General features: G+C 38.7%; 3 protein-coding genes and 1 long non-coding RNA gene across 5 annotated transcripts; 1 reads left to right on the forward strand and 3 right to left on the reverse strand.

Annotated features, from left to right (window-relative positions):
• Window positions 1-887: 887 nt before the first annotated feature.
• Window positions 888-5,875, forward strand: LOC135640732 (auxin response factor 17-like). The gene is made up of 3 exons (XM_065155447.1): window positions 888-1,983; window positions 3,572-4,270; window positions 5,565-5,875. The coding sequence occupies exons 1-2, from the start codon at window positions 925-927 to the stop codon at window positions 4,229-4,231; spliced, it is 1,719 nt and encodes a 572-aa protein (XP_065011519.1). The 5' UTR covers window positions 888-924; the 3' UTR covers window positions 4,232-4,270; window positions 5,565-5,875.
• A 2,257-nt stretch (window positions 5,876-8,132) lies between these two features.
• LOC135639949 (uncharacterized) lies at window positions 8,133-9,484 on the reverse strand. The gene is made up of 2 exons (XM_065153981.1): window positions 8,941-9,484; window positions 8,133-8,621 (listed from the first exon to the last, which is right to left on the reverse strand). The coding sequence occupies exons 1-2, from the start codon at window positions 9,227-9,229 to the stop codon at window positions 8,329-8,331; spliced, it is 582 nt and encodes a 193-aa protein (XP_065010053.1). The 5' UTR covers window positions 9,230-9,484; the 3' UTR covers window positions 8,133-8,328.
• A 1,669-nt stretch (window positions 9,485-11,153) lies between these two features.
• On the reverse strand, window positions 11,154-11,705 carry LOC135641294 (uncharacterized). The gene is made up of 3 exons (XR_010497710.1): window positions 11,568-11,705; window positions 11,313-11,413; window positions 11,154-11,221 (listed from the first exon to the last, which is right to left on the reverse strand). It is a non-coding gene; the product is annotated as an uncharacterized LOC135641294 (long non-coding RNA).
• A 71-nt stretch (window positions 11,706-11,776) lies between these two features.
• Window positions 11,777-18,127, reverse strand: LOC135584369 (uncharacterized). Of its 2 annotated transcripts, XM_065156600.1 has the most exons (10): window positions 17,687-18,127; window positions 17,487-17,607; window positions 16,541-16,626; window positions 15,266-15,677; window positions 15,077-15,177; window positions 14,809-14,875; window positions 13,983-14,210; window positions 13,142-13,591; window positions 12,853-12,925; window positions 11,777-12,315 (listed from the first exon to the last, which is right to left on the reverse strand). In XM_065156600.1, the coding sequence occupies exons 1-10, from the start codon at window positions 18,067-18,069 to the stop codon at window positions 12,071-12,073; spliced, it is 2,166 nt and encodes a 721-aa protein (XP_065012672.1). In that variant the 5' UTR covers window positions 18,070-18,127; the 3' UTR covers window positions 11,777-12,070. The 2 variants fall into 2 exon arrangements, with proteins under 2 accessions (XP_065012672.1, XP_065012673.1); XM_065156601.1 differs by lacking the exon at window positions 16,541-16,626 and having other exon boundaries at window positions 17,687-18,091.
• Between the last annotated feature and the right edge of the window lie 2,204 nt (window positions 18,128-20,331).

Below are 20,331 nucleotides of genomic sequence, written 5' to 3' on the forward strand. Positions count from 1 at the left end.
ACTCCCTTATAAAGCTGATTTTAGCATCCCGATCCTTATATTTTAGAAAGTTACATTGATATTTATATAGTTATGAAAGTGAAACATGTAACCCAATTTATCCTCACGCTGTCGACTCTATTGACGGAAGATACTACACGTGTTATCATGTGCAGAAATAATGTGAAAAATAGGAATAAAAAAATAATTTTGCTATCCTCATCATGCGTCTAAAAGATATTGATTCTGATAACTTATGTAAAAGTTTCGGTATCCTCCCTTCGACTTCACTATCCTTCCAAATAGCCTACCCAACGATGACATCGGAGGTGATCCTCATCTCTTACATATTCACTATCCTCCCAGATGGTCTATCCAATAACAACGTCAATGGTAGAGCTGAAAGAAAGGATAGTAAAGTATGTGAAATGGGATGGTGCATGAGATAAAGATCGCCAAACTGGAGGGATTGGGTAGAATAACAAAGTAAGAGAAATGAGATGGTACAAGAGATAAGGATCATCATCGATGTTGTCATTGGGTAGACCGTCCAAAAGGATAGTGAAGTTGAAGGAGAGGATGAAACCAAAGGGAGAATAGCAAAGTTTTCTTATAAATTATCATTCTACGAAATTAATATCTTTTCTTATAGTAAGAATAACAAAATTATCTTTTTATCTTTATTTTTAATTTTATTTTTATACGTGACAACACATACAACATCTTCCCGTGTAATTTTCTCCGAACCCCGTCCTCTTCGTTCCGTGCCTGATCCCCGACCTCAATACGGTACTTACGCCTCTCTCTCTCTCTGTCTTGTTGTAACTTACTCTATCTCTTTCCCGATCTGCCCCTCTACCATTATAAGTATCCCCTCTTCTCCCCGCCTCGATTCAAATCCATCTCTGTCGCTCTCTCTCTCTCTGTTTGCGATCTCGAACCCTAATGTCGGCGGACGCGGCGGTGTCGTCCCCGAGGGAAGTGCGATCGGTGGACCCCCAAGTGTGGAAGGCCTGTGCCGGCTCCTCCGCGCGCATCCCCGCCATCGGATCCCGCGCGTGTTACTTCCCCCAGGGGCACGCCGAGCAGGCCGCGTCCCCGCCCGATTTCTCCGCCCTTCCCGCCGTCCCTGACGTCGCTCTCTGTCGGATCTCCGCCGTCCGCCTCCTCGCTGACACTGAAACTGATGAGGTTTTCTCCAGCATCAGCCTCGACCCCCGGCCGTCGGTAGCCCTCTCCCCCTCATCGTCCTCCTCCTCCTCGTCTCCGCCAGGGGTCGCAGATGGAGGCGATGGGTTCGTTTCCTTTGCCAAGATCCTCACCCCCAGCGATGCCAACAACGGGGGCGGTTTCTCGGTTCCCAGGTTCTGCGCAGACTTGATATTCCCTCCCCTCGATTTCAATGCCGATCCCCCAGTGCAGACCATCTGGGTGTGCGATGTCCATGGGAGTTTGTGGGACTTCCGGCACATCTACCGCGGGACTCCACGGCGCCATCTCCTGACCACCGGATGGAGCAAGTTCGTCAACTCGAAGAAGCTCATCGCTGGTGACTCGGTGGTCTTCATGAAAAACCAATCCGGCAAGATCTTCGTCGGCGTCCGCCGCACCAGTCGCTCCTGCGGCCCTGTGGACCACTCGCCCTACATCCCCCAATCCACTACCCTGGTGACGATGACGGAGAACTTCTCCGGCAGTGTGGGATTCTCTAGGAACGTTAGGGGTAGAGTTCCGGCGGCATCAGTGGTGGAGGCTGTAAGATTGGCTGGGATGGGCCTCCCTTTCGAGGTCTTGTACTATCCAAGGGCTGGATCCCCGGAGTTTGTGGTGGCGGAGGAGACGGTAGAAGCTGCGATGAGGGTGCGTTGGACTAGTGGCATGCGGGTTAGGATGTCGCTGGAGACTGAGGACTCGGCGAGAATGACTTGGTTTCAGGGTACACTGTCTTCTTTGGGGATGAATGACGTGGAACAGTGGCCACGATCACCATGGCGTATGCTCAAGGTACTTGTTTTATTTTTCATCATGTCTTTTACGTACCTGTTAGTTTACGGTGGTGTTTGTTTATCAATTTGCTTCGGTGTCCAACATGGATTGAAGAATATCTTGTTTGCTTATCCTTGTGAATTGTCACTCCCCTTTGTGAAACTTCGTCGTGAGTTTTCATGCCGGAAAAGTATCAAACAAAGTTAAACGTCTGATGCTAATGTCAGAAGGAATGACAAACCAGTCTGGCCCAGAGTACAAAAGAAATTTTCACCATGCTTGTCACTTATGACAAAAGATCGGAAACATTGGTTAGCAAAATAGATGTTACATACACCCATGCATGCCCTTGTGCCTATAATATAATATGAAATGGTTTGCATGTTGATCGCTGATTTTCTGAAAAAATCTAGCTTAGAGTCATTAGGAAAACAAGAAATGTATGTTTCGTGATACTTGATAATAGCTTAAGACTTTTTGTTATGGCAAGGTGTTGACAGCATGGTGGGGAGGGAGTGTTGTGGTGAAGAAACAATAGGGAAGATTACAGTGAAGGGGGGGGAAGTCGTCGACGGCTATGGCAAAGAAAGGGGTGGGAGGTGGCAATTGCTACAAAGGACAAGGTAGTCGGGTTTTGGGAAAGCTCGGGTGGTAGGGGATGGAGGTAGTTGTAGCTGTTGAGTTCTAGGGAGGGGGCGATGATGGAGGGGAGAGGAGGAAGAGAGAGATACCTCGAGGAAGACATCGTCTGATGAATAGGAAGATGCTGTTGTCATTTGTCGATGGAGAAGAAGATGCTAATCACACTTTTTTGTTCCTCGATTAGGTTTCTGAAGGGGGTAGGGGCTCGTACGTGCACTTGGGGAGAGAGGGTTGCGATGAGAAGGTGTCGATATGGTTCAATCAAACCAAAATCAACGAATAGGATCAAAGAAGATTCCATTTCAATTCGGTAGGTGCTTGGCTTGCTCAATGCTTGGCCCAAGTGCATGCCTAGGTCTCATCCAATTGAAGGCACTTGCCTAGATTTGTTACCAGGCGCTTGGGCCTCGCCTTGCCTGGGTGCCTAGGTGTGTGCTCGAGCGCCTTGTGGCTTCACCACGGCTAGTTTGACTGATTATGGGCAGTTTCAATCTTAATTTACATGGTTATAAATTCTTTTCCTCAAATGATATTATAGCGATATAATTGAATACTTGGAACTATTTGTTTTTAGAAATTTTGCACTTGAGACTCTCTAGGATTTGGAATCATGGATTTAGCTTTTTTGGCAACTGTTTCATTAGGATTCTTCCTAAGAAATTACTTATGCCATCTATGGATTAGATTGGAGCGTGAGCATTTTCCTGTGATAGTATTTTCGTTTTTATTTAGAGATGCAATTTATTGTTCAATATGCTTGCACTTGGACCTTATATACGAAGCGTGCGAATTATATTTTTTATCATTTTGAGTAACCAGTCTAAAAAAATTCATGATTTTGTCTTTTTCCACCCCTTCAACCCACACCTTCAACTTCTTGTTACCCCTTCAATTATTGTCAAAATAGCATTGGTTTGGCATCATGATTTGCTTTCTATATTTTTCTTATTTGTTTTTTCATCAGGTTAATTGGGATGAACCAGAGGTTTTGCAAAATGTCAAAAATGTTAGTCCTTGGCAAGTGGATTTGGTGTCTGTTAGTTCTCAGATAGAAACTCCATTTTCTGTCATAAGGAATTTCAAGATGCCAGAAAATTCAGAATTTCTTGGGAATTCCACGGGGAAGACACTCCAGATGACAGGAACGAAGAGTAAATCAATTGGCAGTGTATCCCCCTTTTTCAGTTACATTGTTCCTGCTGGCATGCAGGGAGCCAGGCATGATTCCATCAGTATACCCCATTTATGTGATTCTGCAATAAATAGAGATAAAATATTCATCGATGGTCCACATGGTGTTAGCACGTTAGAAAAGAATGATGTGTCCGTAGATCAAAGGATCGGTACCACTTCACTAGGAGGTTCATCTCAACCTAGCCAGGATAGCATCCAGGTTTTAGACAGAAGGATTCTCGAAACAAGAAGTAATCCAGTTAAAAAACCTAGTACGGGATCTTTCCAGCTGTTTGGCCAAGTTATCTATATAGACCAACGTACTAATGATGATAACGACAGAAAGTATGAAGACACTGAAGGTGACAAGCCCGGTTCTTCTTTGTCCAATCAGCACAAGCAGTTGGTTGTTCAATGTCCAAGAGTTTCTGCTGTTGGAGCTTGTCAGTGAAAAAATGGTGCCTGTAGTTCTATGATGCTCCATTAACAGGTATGTTAGACCAACTTGTGTTTTTGTCTTTCTCGTATATAGCTAAAGTTTAAATTTTCTTGGAACTATATAGAGTAGACAACATATGACTTTGAAACTCAAAAAGCTTGAATCAACCACATCTTTTTTCTACTTGAGACTTAATAGTATATCTAACACATCCTTTGTGTTAAGATTGAAATGATGAGATTTGGGAGTGTCTTTCTGTTTGGTCTCAAACTTAGATGGATTGTTCATATATTCATGTGTTATCGAGTGACTCATTGTTTGTGCGTTACCCTTAAAGCCAAGATTCCACAGTAAATCATGGTACCTATTACAACTTGATGTCTAATGAGAAAATAACATTTAATTAGAGAAGTATTAATCTATTAAATGTTAAAAATATCTAAGCGCAAACTGGATTAGTTACCAAGTTAGCTGATACGTTAAGATAGTTCTCCTTGAAAATGGACTAATTTGAGCCAAGATTAATAGACATAATCAAGCTAAGATATATGCTTATAAAGAAATGCATTTATCTTTGTTTGCACATATACAGAGAGGTACCAGAATCCTGGGAACTGACCTGTGCAGCTTTGTACTAAACTAAAAGATCACCTGAGAAGGTTAATAAGAAGAAACCATGAGATTTTGAATATATTACAGAATCTGATGACTAACTGAGCTTCATTACAATTGTCATTATTGTTAAATACATCTATTATGATATTCATGTCTTATGTATCCTGTTTACCGAATTGGATATACATATTCATGCATGTGTCAGTACCATGATTCGTACAGAAACTAAACATGAGCAGCTATATTTATTTCTTTATAATACAAATATTTAAATCTGGATTAAGTTCAAATAAAATTATGATGTTGAAGGGAGAATCCAACTAATGAAATAAATCAACTGTCTGATTCTCATTTCATAACAAAAATATTGTGGCAAATAACACGAATTTGAATTCCTTGAGAAATTCTTAAAGATTATGCATACAAATTATGTTGAAATTGCATGAGTTCCATTTTCGTTAGTCAAGAGGTTCTTTAGGCAAATTGAATGATGGACACATGAAAACAATTGTAATCCTAATTCTCTGAGCCATGTTACTACATCAGTGATTGTTGAATTTTCGTGATGGTTTTGAATTGAATAAGTTGAACAATTTTCTGCATCAACAGACTAGTGTTGCTTTTATTGTTATTTTGCTTGTTTGATCATGATAAAATTACTTATTGTCGCTAGCTCAAATGAACATTTACCATAGGTTGGTGCTTGACATTTCCTGTTATTTCTTCACAGGTGTGCTCTTTTGATGGTCACGTCTTACAAGTCATCTCAAAGTGCTGCCCGGACCTTGTCATCTATGCGGATTAACAACCTGACTGACTGCTTCCTTGACTTCTTTTTGATGCTTTGAACCCCATCGTCTTAGTTATGTTGTATTTGCTTTCAGGAACAAGTTGTTTGAAACAGTTTAGCTTAGAATATTATGTTTCCTTGGCTTCTTTTTATGCTTTAGATGATTAAACTTCACTGTTGGAGGCATCTTTACTTTTGTAGAGACTTTTTGATCCACATTTTATCGACTTACTACTGTCTTTTTGTTTGCTTCATCTGTCTGTATATGTTTTTTTTTTTTAATTTCAGAATGACATTTTTGATCCACATTTTATCAACTTACTGCTGTCTTTTTGTTCGATTCATTTGTCAGTATATGTTTTTTTTTAATATTTCAGAATGACAATTTTATTATTTTAAAATATTGTTTTAAGTACAATAATAATTATCAATAGTTAATTAATTGATTTGTTTATATAATGCACATGTTTTCGTTTCTTCATTGAGGCACACTCTTCTTTCATCTCCACAGCTGGGATGATTAAATCATCTGTAATCGTGGCTCTGAGACTTTATATGGTTTACTACTACGTTAAAAATGCAAGCATATGATGATGATAGCTTATTTTTAACTGGTTTTTTATTTTCTGAGAAATCATTTGACTTGCTTCTTGAGTTCAAATATTTTATTTTGACACACTGGTCATAAAGAATTATCCTCATATATGTTGAATGATTAAACTTTAGCATTTTTGCATATTCAAATGGTCTGTATCCTCTAATGTATCTGAAAATTTTTTGCTAGTTCCAGAAAATTGTTTTCAGAAGTACTTCAAAAAAACCATTTCTTTTATTATTATTTTTTAAACAGGAAAAGAAACCCAATCAAACAGGCACAGGACAGTGGCCAGTCTGCCAAAATCTCCTTTCTGCCTCATTTTTCTTAACTAAATCTCTTTACGAAGGAAGAGTTTCCCACTGCCATGGGGCATATGGACTTAGCAGATATGTCAGACGGTTTCAAAAGATCAAAGGTTGTCAAATGATCAGAAACATTTTTAACATTGTCAGAATCCAACTCACACAACATTTGCTCTTCTGTTTGATGGAATGTTGATTTAACAAGTGTGATGTATCCACCGTCTTCAATTTTTTGATCTCTTCTGCCTATAATCGTTGTATAGAGACAGATTCAGCTACTGTTGTGACTTACGCAAGATGTTCAAGTATCATCAGCCTTCAATCTAGATGTTGTGTGTTATTGCTCTCCCAATGCACCATTATCAGGGAGGACCATGACCAGGGAAAAAGCAGGAGAAAAATCTATTCTGGAAGGTGCGGAGGATACATCAGAGAGCGATGTATCGGCCCAGACAGAGGAGCCATTCCACATGGTTAAAGCTTTGTCCTAGCGTGAGATTACCGGAAAAAGAGATTCACAATGTGAGCCCTACATATGCCCTTCCAAGTATGACAAATCTTCTCATGAAGTGGACATCATCCAACATGCTCCCCCCCCCCCCCCCCTCTTCTAAAGGCGACAGACAATCCGACGATGCCCCCAAGGGTTCGTTCAGACGTGAAAAAGGTCGTGCTCTTTTCCCTGCTACCTGCAACTTCAATACGATAATAATTAAGTTTAGCTGCTAACTGCAAATTTTTCGTCTCAAATTTAGCAGTTTATATGACCGATCATCTAATCGGTTGTTTGCTAGAGAGAGACAGAGAGAGAGAGAGAGACATTGCTTTGTTCATTGTTGGCCAGTCTAAGCACGGAATGAAGCCGATACCGGGGAAACAACCAGTGGCTAAAGTGGGAATTAGCATTTCAGGTTCTGAACTATATAAATTTTCTTCCACCTTTCGAAAATGCTGCTTCATATGCTCCATGAATTCATGTTACTACTCTTCACTAGCTTCTTCCGTATGCATTGATGATACCAATTTCACTACACTCATATAAAGTAGTAGGCTTCCATATAGGATAGGACACATGAGAGTTGCATATCTTATGTTCTACGGATATATGCTACATAGTCTTTCTCTTCATTAGAACCCAAGAAATCATCAGAGATCTGTTCTTTGCTTGCATGATTCTTGAGTCAATCAATCCTCAAAAAAGAAGCGTGCAACCCATTATGTGATGCAGAAAGTGAAATGGACCACTTAAAGGAAGAGTGGTCTTCTTCCCCACATGATCTGTGTCCAGGCCTGCACACGTGCATGTCTCCTTCTACCTCCCCGTGGTAGGCCTGCACACGTGAATATTATTATTACATTGTCGTGTGTTACAGCTGAAACATATTTTTCATTCTTCGTCTCTAATTTTTGTGGCTTTTCTAACCCCCCCATTCCGTGAGAATGTGATTAGCGAGCATTCATCTTTTTCATGGCTTTCTTAGATAATTCATGACTTTTTTTATACCATTCATTTCTTTGATAAAAAGTTATGCAAATCTATTTGGATGTGATAATACTTCATCATTATCACATCGTATGTTTTGGGTCCGTAAGAAAGTGAAGATGATATGCATGCCAAAGCAGCGAGATATATGCATACATACGCATGATTAGGAGCAAAATACTCAACTTGGATGGAAAACAAGTACTTACCTCCTCTCTCTCTCTCTCTCTCTCTCTCTACACAAACACACACACACACACACATTCCTTCTCACTCGAGTCTGTGGTAGTTTTCCTCCTTGTGAAGCTTGTTGTTGATCACCTAGAACCCATCATCCACCTTACATCCAAATCCCACATGGCTCGTGCTTGCCTTGTTGGACCTCTTCCATCGTGCCAGGTGGAGGAGACGACCGATCCTCTTGCGCCACCGCAGCTTCGCTCCGCCGCGCTTCTTGTGCTCCGCTATGCTGCTCACTCCCGTTCTGTCCTTTCCCATGGAAATGCCACTGCCACAGGTGATGCTTGTAGAAGGTATGGTCGAGTCGATAGCCCTCTTGTTAGGCCAAGATGTCTGACCGCTGTCCTCCTCGAACTTGAATGAGATGAAGGAATCTGCAAACAGAAATCATATTTCGAGTTCATCAACAGCTTACTGTCACCACCGTCAGCAGAAATGTAGTCTTTGCACGGTCAAGTGGAGATTAGCTTTTTACCAGGTCAGATCCATAGCTATCAGAAACCGATGCACGCTTATAGAATTCATTCTTGTCTTTAGGTTATTCATTTGTCCCTAAGACCGCTGCTAGAGACAATAATTCGTCAATCATACCCTCGCTCTCTCTCTCTGTCTGTGTGTTTAGATCTTCTTCATCTTCCCTAATCTTCTTTGTAGCATACAGAACTAGGGTTTGAGGGTTAGGGAAGTAAGTACCTTCAAGGCTGGCGATGGAGTCTTCACCACTGGAGGTATCTTTGCTCCTGTGGTATCGATTATCGAGTAGCTGCAGGAGAGAGCCCAGCGCAAACACATTGCGCAGGTTGACGCTGGGTGTTCTCTTCAGCGTTCTCGAGGGCCTCTTTGTGCCACCGGGTTGTGGAAGTCCGTTTTGTTCGGAGGCCAAAACCAGGAGCCTCTCCTTCAAGCAAAGAGCACAGATTCCTACCACCACTTCCTTGGGGTGGCAGTAGCAACGTGGGTCGTCTTCTCCATGGCCTCTCATCTTCGCCGGGCAGCAGAAGGCGATCGGGTGAAGCAAACCGACAACGCAGAAAAGAAAGAGGAGAATTCACAAGAGTTGGGTCGGTCGCTGAGGAAGGGGACGGAGGGTGGTGGTGAAAAGAAGAGGAGGTGAGAGAGCATGCACGACAAAAGACACCAGCAAAGCTTGGAAAGCAGTATATGGGGTTGATATGATAAGAGTAGTTGTGCTGGTATGTTTTCTCACGTGCAAGAAATAGTTGCATCAAATTTGGTGATCCGACTTATTATTTTTCCGTTTAGAAAAGTTGTTTTACCATTCAGAATTAGAAGTGACTTCTCCCGATTGAAATCTTTTTTTATTGAAATTATCTTAGTTATCTGATTTTAGTTATCTGATTTTGAGACTGATTTAGAAGAGTCAATTAAAATCATTCTTTACTTTTGTCTCGAGATGTTGATCGATTTATTCGCATTCACCTCACCTCCAAGCTGTCTCGAAATTTATAATCTGCATCCAGGGCATTCCCAACAAGGTCCCATAGAAGCTTAAGTCTGTAAAGAATTTCGTTAGTTTTTTTAGTAGAAAAAAGGTTTTATCTTAGAACACACCTAAAAAGCTATTTTATAATGGGCTTCGAATATAGTTATCTCCAAAAAGTACATGTCAATTATAAAGAATGTGATGCTCTTTTTTTCTAAGTGACAATCATAATGTGTCGAACTCGAGATATGGTAATATCCAACTCACTTAATTGCCCAAGTGTTCAACCATGTGACATCAACATGTCTTACATGTTAACCACATAATACTATGATATCTTATCAATCATATACCGTCGAGATATTAATCACATGACATCGAGATGATGATCATATAAGGTTCCATCTATCATTATTCCATATCACTTCCAATCTTAAACCACAAGAGATACTTCATCCTCCCAATTGGAATCTTCCAAGTCTAGCTTTTGCAAATTAAAGATTTGCGACTTGTGTGTTTGGCTATGGACTCGAGTGATTTTGACATATGAGCTTCCTATGAGACTCTATTTAAGTCGATCAATCTCTAAAGCAGTAGTATTGAATGCGGAAGGAAGAGAGATACTATATCCTTACGCTCTATCAAGAGAGACTTTAATTTATAATGCGATAACTCTGATGTGTACGACTATAAAAAATAATTTATTTACTGTATGATTAAATAGACTTTTGGGACAAACTATGATTCACGTGTTGTGGAGAATGTTTAATGTATCTATTTAGAAGCATCTATCGAAAGTAGAGATGTAGATACAATTAATAATATGAGGCTTAATCGGGGTTAATTACATATTAATATTTGGACCTTGTTAATATCATAATTTTTTTTATTAAAAAATTATATTTAAATCCGTATAATTTAAAAAATAAAATAAAATAATTTATTTTAACACCGTAAACTGTTTTGATAGAAAACACAACATGTGACACCATATGTTGGATCAATATAAAAATGATATATAAAATAATAATTTTAATATTTCTTTCGTTTCCAATGATTTTACTAGTAAAAAGATAATTTTAACATCTCCCGTGCTGAAAACGAAAAGGATATTGAAATTATCTTTTTTTCTATCACTTTCATGTCGATCCAACACGTGGTGTGACGTGTTGTATTTTTCATCAATATAACGGATAACGCTAGGATAAATTAAACTATTTGTTTCACCTTTAGAACTATATAAAAATTTCAATATAAACTTAAGTATATGAACCATGATGTTAATAAGATTCAAATAAAAAAGATAAAAAAGATATCAGTAAGTAACAAATGGGTGAAAAAATAATCAACAAGATATGTTTGAAGTAGTGATTGGTATACCAAGTGGACTCCATGCGGATCATCAAAGTCATATGTGCAACGAAGTAAGAGATGAAAACAAGGAGGTTTGGGGATTTGTGTGTGATCAATAAATCCTTTCTTACCGAGTTTGATTGAATCTTGCGTCGGTATTTTTCATAACATCCCAAACTGTGGCATAAACGATGAACAAAGAAAGAACAAAAAAGGAGTCAAATGGTGGTGTGAAGGATGTCAAAAAAGCGAGCATTCGGAGAGCAACCTGCACATGGGGGGTTGGAGATTTCAGTCAAGGAGGAGTGAGGCGTTCACGTCATAGTCCAAGATGAGGTCGGAGGAAACTTGGCTCCAATGATGTCCTTCCTGCAAGGGAAGGATGGTAAGTATGACCCACTTCTTGCCAAATTCACAGAAAGCGTGTAGAGATTTCAGTCAATCTATTTACGTAGTACTCTAATTAATATAAAGAAAGGACAGTCTTACCATTATATTTAAAGAGATTGTTTTGGAGACTCACTTGTTTCTCGCAGCAAACAAGGCTGCCATTTGTTCGTAGTGGAGGACCATGCACATAGATTTAGCTTGCATTCTGCTCCAGGAAGTTGCAGCAAACCGGCCGGTTTCTGGCTGGTTCACAACTTGGTATCTGCAATATGGTTAGGAAGTTCTGAATCAGTTCACAGCGCAGGACTCAATTCTTGTTGGAATCTGAAGTCTCTGTTTCGGTGTCCTTCAAATCAAGGATAAGCCTAAATGAAGAGAAACCGAGTACAAAAGAAGGTTCCTCAGATATACAATTCCATTCTTCAAGATTTTAAGAACTTTACACCGTAAGAAAGAAGGTTATATGCAGAGCTTGTGTAGATATATATCAGCCTCCTGGCACAGTTTATCTGGCCTGCAATAGGTTATTGATTGATTGGTGGTAGGGAGACTAGTAACCAGTAAATCTCGTATGGGACTGGAGAGATGCCAGGAAACGAAGGAAAGGATATACAGATCGACAGACATCAGGTGACTCTACTCCACCCAGTTGATGTCCAAATCCTTCAATTTCATCAGCCACTTGTGTGTATCTTGTGCGATGAGTGGTTTGTTTGACATCTTTTCTTGACCATTTGGTTCATCGGATGCCTTGAGATCATTTTGCCCTTCTTGTTCAGCATCTGATCTTCTCCTGGGGTATCTCAGTTCAAGGGATAGGAGGCGAGAAACCTCCTGCAGCCCTCCCCATTTTTCCAAAGCTCGAGCTATGTCATAGCGTCCTATCAGTGAGCATTGATACAAAATAAGAATCAACGAGAGAAGAAACCAGCAAGTACATCAGAGTCGAATTCTAATATTAGAACCACAATTGCAGTAGCAACAATAATCTACAGCAAAAATTTTATTTGTCTTGATTATGGGAAAAGAAACTGGACAACCTTAACAGGAAATAGATATGGCAGATTTACTTAAGGATGTCTGCATATGCAACTTAGTCACCATAGATTGAGGTCATTTATAACATTCCTGGGAAGGTTACAAGAGGTAAATGGAGCAATTAAAATTTTTTTGCCATTTATCTGTGTCAGTTAAGCAAATGACCAAGCGGATCGCAAAACTACTACCGTGTGGTGTTTGCATGACTGATAATGAGGGCCATTGGAGAGTCGCACTGTTACAAGGAAGATAATCATTGCATGACCCACTTGGTCAAACTACACACAAATTATAGGGTAATTTCTTTTGGTCTCCATTTATCTAAGTTTAATCTATGAAGCCTAAAAAAACATCAGAGGCATATACTGATTGTTCCTGACCTGCACGTTCGAAAGACTTTCTTGTAGGCATGTAAGCAGGATCCATTCCCCAGTTTTTCTGGAACCGGCTTATCTGCTTGGCAAAAGCAAGTAATTTTACAAACTCGGAACCATGTTTGCTAGAGAAACAATATATCAGAAAAGATGCAGAAGAAGTCTGATGCAAACAGTTGTCATGCCCCTTTACATTGTAGAGGGGGGAAGGTGATCTAGATACTAAACAAACTATAAATGACAATTGAAAAAAGATATATACATCATGGAACTGACGTATGAAAATTCAGTTTACCTCCTCTTGTAAATTTTCCAGGTTATCCCAGTAACCTTTTGGCTTTCGTTGTTTATAGGCAAGGGACAAGTCCATCAAGTCTGCAATCCTTCTGAATCCACCCATGCGTGTTATTGCCTTCTCTATATCCACTCTTCCGTGCAAGCGAAGCTGCTTTCTCATTGGCATAAACCCATCTTGACCGTACTTTGAAATAAATGCTGCAAGCTCTGATTTGAGGACCTCAACATCTCTTTGCAAACCAGGAACCTTTGGTCTTTGTCTTATAGTACACACAGCATTACCATTTGGAGAAGGTTCATTTTGCCCACTCTTGTCGTCATGCAAAGGATCACTATTTGATCCATTGTGCTCATCAGAATAATCACGTTGGTCATTCTTAATACCTACTCTGTCTTCAATGGCATCACGGATGGAACATAAATTTGATGGTAGATCTTCATAAATAACCTGAAATAGAGAGATCTGTATTGGTAGAATTCCAAGATCACATAAGTCACATTAAAATGAAAAAGCCCCTCCCCAGTAATGTAATTGAGATTCAATTTGTGGCAGAAGACCAAGAGAGGATGGCATGTAAACATTGTGGACAGTTAGGCATCAAGTTCAAGTGACCAACATGGGGAAGTGAAACTAAAATAATCAAGCATTTCAAAAGAATTGCTTCAACAATTTCAGATTACCTTCTGCCGAGAATGTGTTGGTGTCATTGATTTCGACATTTTAGTTGACAAAAAAAGCCTCATAACGAACAATAAAGAATTTTCATCAATTGGACCTGATGTTCACCCTGGTAGTACAATTACAGTATGTGAGCACATATAACAAATATAACCCATACCTCTTCCAAAATAGCTTCTGAGAGGAAGGTATCCTTGTGCATTCTTGATTCTACAACATACTTCAATAAAGTATGCTGATTTCCGAGCTGCTCTAGAAGCCATTTCCCCTTAAATGAGTCAAAGTCCCCTTCAACTTGCTCAAATTTGATTTCATGTTCAAAGTCTTCACACAAATCCAATACCACACGTGCATGAAGGACCATATACAGCAGGCCTTTGCACCCCTCCTGAAAGCAGACTTCACTATAATTCCAATCTTTAAACACTGAAGAAGATGCCACTAACGTATCATAGAACCTATATGAGAGATTGCTTGAAGACAAAAATACGAGTAAAGAAGGAAACTAGAACATTTTCTGTAACAGTTGAAACACAATTGTGACATATTATGCATCAGACCCAACATCTAGTGGCTTTGCATCTTATTGTTTACACATTTAACTTTTATATAGTTTTACTACCTGAGTTACTATACTAATGGCAATTTTATTTCCTTCTAACCAGATAATGAACAACAGCAATGAATTTACTTGCATAACCTCTAACATTGCCCCATAGGCAGGCTCTAAGTCTACACACAATATCTTCACAAGACATGAATGTTATTGATAACCTTCCTTTTGAAACTGTTGCAGCACTAATTAGCTTGAAAAGCCAATTAACAGTGATGCTGATTCAATAGATATTTTATCTAATAAAGAAAGCATGCAAGATTGCGAGGATGAGCAGTACCTAACTTTGTTAAGCATAACAATTCTTAGCAAATGAATGATAAAATTTAAAAGGCACTAACACGACCACTACTATGCAAGATATATGTCATACCTGTAAAACACGGACCTTGTTATTATCCCTTGATAGAATCTTACTGATTGCTAAATTAGGGACGATCCTGAAAGAAAAAAGCTTCTTTAGGTGTGAGGTAAAGAGAGAAAATAAAAAAAAAGGGCAAAATAACTTCACATTTAGTAGACTTATGCAAACTAGCAAGGAAACAGTGCACTCAACACTGATATCATATTCTGGAACAAAAGTTAGCCTAGAACATATATTAGTAGATAAACAGTGAAAGTAAAGAGATAAAGATCCTCACTCAGGTAATGCCTCATATGCAGTTAAAACATTCCAAACTTCTCGAACTGGTGCCTTGATGGTAATACTAGCCATGACACATCGATGGGCCCCTTCATTTTCCTTCATTCATACGGTTATTGGACAAACTAAGATATGAAACAATCTGTGATATGTATCATTGACTACCAGTTTATGTTAAATAACTTACCAAGAGACCGTCAAATCTACGGAGATGAATTTCGTCTACCATGCATTGGTTATCAAGTCTGCATGCTTTTCCATAAACACCCCATTTTGCATTAACCTCGGTTGAGGGTGCAGAAAGCGTAGCACCAGGAGGCTTATCATGGTCTTCCTTGAACTTGTTGGGGAGTGTCTCAATTTCAGATGCAGAACCAAACCTACCCAAGGAAGAAGCACACAAGGTCCTAAAGGTTGCACTCATGCCATTCATCTTCATTATTGTCTTCTGATTTTCTTCAAAATTTCTCTCAGCTCTACAGGCCACGGCTCGTAGGTTCACAGGAAGATCGGATCCGATAATCCTCTCAAGAAATATTGCTGGGAAGTTAAATCTGGGCACGACGGTTACTTCATATGATAAAGTTGCCATGGAAGATCTGTGAACCAATGAAATGGATCATATAACTACAGATTGATTATGTTATAGGTATGCTGATATACAGCATATACTTTTTAACAAATTATGTCCAAGAACAAAAAAAAGAGGAAAATGACAGTGGTCTTCAAAGATCTATATAAGCACACACTGATGCACCAAAACAATTCATATGATGCTTCCATAGGACCATGAATAAGCAGAGCTAGGACATTACAGCTTGTTGTTTCATCACTTACATGGACCATGTACAAGCAAAGCAAACATAGTCATAGTATTTGTTTATCTAGTCCCAAATGATAAAGTATAAGAAATTCACTCATCATACAGGCCATTAAAATTTAAAATACTTCAATGACTAGTTCTCGACTTGGTGGCAACTCTCTCATGCATTGGTGCAAAGGTCCCAGGAAGGTTACAGTGGTGGATAAGGAGCTTAGAATTGACGAATTGACCTTTGACTGACCAATTGGCAAGAAAAAAACATTATAGGTGATGGTTCAGCCATCTAATTTGCAGAAATGAAACGTAGCTAGCCATACACGCCCTGAAATGAATGTCTACAAGAATATCCAATCGAGGGCAAAAGTCATGTCCATGAAGCAGATGAAATCCACAGAGCCTAGTTCCAGTCTCTATATTATGGAGCAAAGATGATTTTAATAGTTCAACTGAATTAATGTCATTGTAAAAAATTTACTTGATATAACTAAGATAAAAATTGGATGTAAAGTCAATAATATCTGCAGCTTCACCAACTTATTCAAAGTTATAGGAAGTGGAATTACTAGTAAAGGAAAGGGTACTTAATCACCCTGCACAACTAATGCAAAATCAGATGAAAGCAATGTTAGTCAGACCTACCTTGGGCCAGCTTTTACAGTCCATTTTCCTTCAAACTTACTAAAATCCCCATCAACCATCGAGAAGTGAAGCTCACTCCCATTAGCCTAGACACAAAATCCGGTTATACTAGTTACATTGTTAGTTCAACAAGTAAAATTAGATCAAATATCAAGATGACAAAATTCAAATCAAGAGATTTTTCATCAACCACAGGAGCAAGAACCCTGATTTCATGCAGAAACACTACTGTAATTCTTTGCATCATGAACTATATAAGATGAGCCAACTGAGATAAGTATCCGGTGCAACCTTAAGGAAGTCTTTGCAAACACTCTAAATGATAGATAGAAAAGTAGAAAAATTGAAAGATGCAAGAAAGGCCAGAAACCAATATAAAGCAGCTTTGTCATTGAAACATGACTAAATGAAGAAGTAGAGAAAGTTCTAATGAGCAATAAATATGAAGACTGCTCGATCATGTTATTTCAGTGACTATAAGCAATCTCAACACATGTTACCAGTGTCTAACACAGCTTTTCTTACAGGAAAATAGATAGTCCGATGGGCAATGATAATTTAGTGCAAAGCTAACCACTCAAGATTGAAGAGATCTTTTTTCTCAACAATTTTTTTTTAAAATATTTGTAACCAACTAATGAATCTATTGATTTTAAGAAAATACAGAGAAAATTTTCATCAACCAGAACCAAGAATTACATCAGATAACTAGATAATATATGTTGGTACAGCCATTGATAATATGTTGATTCTTTTAATCTACCAACTTCCTCACATTCATGGTATGACCACTAATGCCCGATTCGACTTAGTTTGCAAATTTACCAAGAATTAAACACTAACAGAGTCCAATTGTAACACCTCCTTCAAGATCAATCCTTTAAAAAAATTTACTTAGGTCATGGAACAGTACAATCTTTGCTCGATTTTTCATAAAGTCGCATACCGAGTTTGGGAACTCCTGAAGGTCCAACACGACCCGAGCTTCGATGTGCCAATACAGCGCACGCTGCAACCCTCGCTGCTCCAACCATATCCTCCCCTTGTGTGGACAAGGGATTCGCCCACTAAACCCCAAAACGTAAGCACTCAGAGGGACAAGTACCAAAACAACAACTAGAGAAACATAAAACCAACAGGGATTACCTATAAACAAGATTGGGGACGAAATCGGCAAGTCGTTCATAATCGGTGAGGACGCTCCACACCGATTCCACGTCCGCACTGACGAGGATCCACGCCCGAACTCGCCTCTCGCGCCACGAGACCACGTCGACCTCGCAATGCACTTCCTCTGCTCCTCCTCCTACTCTTTCTCCTCTTCCAACCCCTTGCTCTTTCCTCTTCCACTGGTGAGCTCTATCCCTGTGGGGGTGGTTCTTGGGGCTCGGATCGGTTCCGGCGAGCGATCTGGAGGCAAAAACCCTGGGATCGGCAAGCGAGGTCGGCGGAGGTCGGAGGAACACTAGGTTTCTCCCGGCAGACAGGTGCGGCGAGGGAAGGCGGCCGAGACAGGCGGAGGCTCTCATGGGCAGAGCTCGGCCGTGTGGACTGTGCGTGCCGTTAACAACAATTCGATCCCATTAATAAACATATAAAGATATATATATATACATATTTATTCGTCCGTGATATTTTTTGTTTATTTGTTTTTGTTTTTGTGTTTTTTTGTTTTCTGTGGCTCTAAAGGAGCGTGGCGGGAATGGAAGCTTCAGAGCCACTCATGACACGTGAACGCCATATGCTTTGCTGCAACGTGGCGCGTTCCGAGCCATCAAGTCACTAGTATTTCGACAACGTTTACTACCTTGTGGGGCCCATAATTGCATCCGTAACCAAGGCCAGGGTGATCAAACGAGTAACGCATCCGTCCGTAGCAAAGTATTTTGAACTCGGATTCGGGTTCCCTGTATGGTCATTGGAACCGAATCGGGAGACGGTCGGGTCGAACCGCGGGTCACTGGTTGGACCGGTGAACCAACTAATTTGACCTTATGTTTGATTTAAGATACTTTAAAATTTTAATCTTATATATGTATTAAAAAATAATCTTAAAGATAAATCAAAGCCAGATTTTTTTAATATAAAATAAGATTAAAAAGAAAAAATAACAATCAATGTTGTAAATATAAAATCTTTATCCAAAGAACAAACAATAATATTTAAAAATTAATTATATTATTTCAACCTAAAACAAAAAGGGTTTTATTCAACATAGTAGTAATGATAATAAGAATATGCATGATCCTAATTTGAAATTGATATAAATAAATATTTTTCTAGATGGTATTCCAGTAACCTTGATTATCTTATAAAATCAGATCGATTTTGTTTGATTGGATCACTTAATTAAAGTATCCAAAATGTGATTGAACCATTTGGTTCATTCCAAATTTTTAACAAAATTAATCAAGTAAAATAGATAGGTCGGTAGCCCAATTTTTTTAATGTTTTTCGATCTAATCATTTGGCATTTGAATCCAATATGTATGATTTCAATCATACTAGCACAAGTTTTAACCAATCAATAATATATATATATATATATATATATATATATATGTTAGTTTTTGCTTTTGATAGATTCAGTATGTTTAATTTAAACCTAGAGGGATAGATATATAATCACTGCTTTCAAAAATATAATTTTATACTTTATTGACTACTATTTTAAGATTCATATATGAATTTTTTTTAATCAAATAATATGATTAGTCAAAGAACTAATATGGGTTGGATGGATGGACTTAGTTGAGCCAATTTAGTTTGACTAGAAGATCAAGTTTGTTTGGGCATCAACTACTAACCAAATGAAGCTAAAACTCTTTAGAGGATTATTTGATAGATATTATCTGAGGAGGAAGGTGGAGTATCTCTATTTGATAGAGTGATTATAAAAGACTAATATATAAGAGTATCAAAAGTAACATATAAGCTCACTTTTGTTACTAATATATAAGAGTATTATAAATGTGGTTACATGTTTAATTGGGTCAATGTTATCATCAATAGTCTCTAAGTTGGAGAGATAAAGTTACTAAGAACAACGTTAATTAAAATGAGTAAGATCCACATGATCGGTTCTTTCTCGAGTCAATTTTATTATAGTAGTTCATGCAAGATAAAACTCATCTAATCACTTAGCCTATCTCGAGTTGGTTATTAAGATACTTCTTCATTTCTTCATTTATTGTAGCAGTTCAGGACACATCCAATTACCTCGGTCTATCGCAATTTGGTTAGGGTTAAATAGGATAATTATCCGATTACTTGCATGATCAATCAGAGTTTTCTATGTGCTTACGACTAACTCTGATTGGGGACCAAAAATTATTTTACCACTATTGTATCAATTATGAGAGAAGATGGATAATATAGAGTATCATCTTATAAAGAATTTTAGAAGAATATTGACTTAATCAAAAATTCTATTATAAAAAGAATCTATGATTTGCTGAAAGAGGATAGAAGATAAAAGAATCTATGATTTGTTGAAAGAGGATAGAAGATTGAAGAAGTTTATTGCATTGAAGCTGTTCTCTTCCTATTTATATAATAAAGGATTTTCCTCAATAAAGTAGAGAGATTTTCTCGTACAGTTAGGGAAATCTTATCTGCTATCATGCTCCTACAAGATAGTGCTCATATCAATCGAGAGGCTTCATGCTTCATGCGGGAGTGGAACACCGGATTAGCGCACATATAGGTAGCTCCGACATTATTACAATATATTATTGAAGGAGAGGAACTAATATTGAGTTCCTTGAGCAAATTTGTGACCTAATTGAGTT

Source organism: Musa acuminata, chromosome BXJ3-6, assembly GCF_036884655.1.
Source record: "Musa acuminata AAA Group cultivar baxijiao chromosome BXJ3-6, Cavendish_Baxijiao_AAA, whole genome shotgun sequence".
NCBI lineage: Eukaryota > Viridiplantae > Streptophyta > Magnoliopsida > Zingiberales > Musaceae > Musa > Musa acuminata.